Below are 1764 nucleotides of genomic sequence, written 5' to 3'. Positions count from 1 at the left end.
AGGAATGCACCTATAAAAAAAAATCTAAATGTCTCAAATGAATAATAAATCTTTATTTGCATTCATTTTAATATGCATGTCTCATTATTTTTTTAATCAATCCCATAAATCAAAGATATATTATATAAACATATCCAGTGTAGTTTATACACTTAAAAAAAAAAAAAACACTAAAATCAGCAAAAAAATAACAAATAAAATAAGTTTTGAGGTGTTGTAGTTTTTAATAAAGGCAGATAATTAATGGAATTCTTCTCATTAGTGCATTTCTCAAAGTACGCATTTATTTATTACACAGGGTTTCTGCACGTTTAATGAAGGTAAATGTAAAACTTCTTAAGACCAAAAAAATGTAAGCAACACAATATGTGACCCTGGAGCACAAAAGCAGTGTTAAGTCGCTGGGGTATATTTGTAGCAATAGCCAACAATACATTGTATGGGTCAAAATTATAGATTTTTCTTTTATGCCAAAAATCATTAGGATATTAAGTAAAGATCATGTTCCATGAAGATATTTTGTAGATTTCCTGCTGTAAATATATCAAAACTTAATTTTTGATTAGTAATATGCGTTGCTAAGAACTTCATTTGGACAACTTTAAAGATGATTTTCTCAATATTTAGATTTTTTTGCACCCTCAGATTCCAGATTTTCAAATAGATGTATCTCAGCCAAATATTGTGCTATCCTAACAAACCATACATCAATGGAAAGATTATTTATTCAGCTTCAGATGATGTATACATCTCAATTTCGAGAAATTGACCCTTATGAATGGTTTTGTGCTCCAGGGTCACATATGTTCCCGTAATATAAATGTCTCTAAATAGAACTTTCAACATTACTTTTAGCTATCTGTACTGGAACATGTTCATTTGTTGCAGTGCATGCAGCATTTAATGCCATGACTTTATTTTAAGGCCTTAGTTTGTGAAAACGTGAATTAGGACGTTTTAAGACCCGCAGAAACCGTTCTGTTTGTTAGAGGTTTCCTCTATTATTGCATCTGTTTCCCGTTGCTGTTTTTCTGTCTGGTCCCACATTGAGGACATCCGTCATAAACATGTGTCTGAAAATATACTGGCCAGCGTTTCAATGCATTATGGGTAACGGGCGGCTGCACTTTTGTTGTGTTTTACGTCACTGAAGTCTTTGAGTCGATCACTGAGCCGTCTTGTCTATATGAACTCCAGTCCTTCATATTTGACGTCTCCGATCTTGGTGTCAGGCAGCAGGATTCGTCCGTCCAGCGTGAAGGCCATGATGTATGTGGCGATTTGTCCCGCGTCTTCCTCTGATTTGAGCGCCAGTACGATCTGGTCGTCTGTGTCTGGGATGAACTTGAAGGAGGAGAAGCCGAGGGTGGGTTTGAGCGGCCCGACCCGCGACGCTGAGATCTGACTGAAGTCCGGCGAGCAGCTCAGGACGAGGTTCGTGCCGCGGTGCTCGTCTGCTGTTTCCTCGTAGCGTTCAGAGCTAGCGCGGCGAGGGAGGAAGAACCAGCGCTGGAGACGCTCGCTCCACACGGCCGACTCGTGGATGAGATAACCTAAGACAGAAAAGAAACACATACAATATCAGATAGTATATAACATATGTGACCCTGGAGCACAAACCAGTCATAAGGGTCAATTTTTGGAAATTGAGATTCATGCATCATCTGAAAGCTGAATAAATAAGCTTTCCATTGATGTATGGTTTGTTAGGATAGGACAATATTAGGCTGAGATAAAACTATTTGAAAATCTGGAATCTGAGGG

General features: G+C 38.0%; 1 protein-coding gene across 2 annotated transcripts in view; it reads right to left on the bottom strand.

Annotated features, from left to right (window-relative positions):
• Positions 1–744: 744 nt before the first annotated feature.
• LOC107700370 (soluble calcium-activated nucleotidase 1-like) overlaps positions 745–1764 on the bottom strand; it is a 12128-nt gene continuing 11108 nt past the window's right edge. For both annotated transcript variants that reach the window (XM_016502106.1, XM_016502033.1), the window contains exon 4: positions 745–1553. In XM_016502106.1, the coding sequence (XP_016357592.1) occupies positions 1183–1553 (371 nt within the window). In that variant the 3' untranslated portion in view covers positions 745–1182. The remainder of the gene's footprint in view (positions 1554–1764) is intronic.

This window comes from Sinocyclocheilus anshuiensis, unplaced genomic scaffold (assembly GCF_001515605.1).
Source record: "Sinocyclocheilus anshuiensis isolate Anshui unplaced genomic scaffold, SAMN03320099.WGS_v1.1 scaffold21, whole genome shotgun sequence".
In the NCBI taxonomy this organism is placed as follows: Eukaryota; Metazoa; Chordata; class Actinopteri; order Cypriniformes; family Cyprinidae; genus Sinocyclocheilus; species Sinocyclocheilus anshuiensis.
This window is presented reverse-complemented; position numbering and strand designations above follow the sequence as displayed.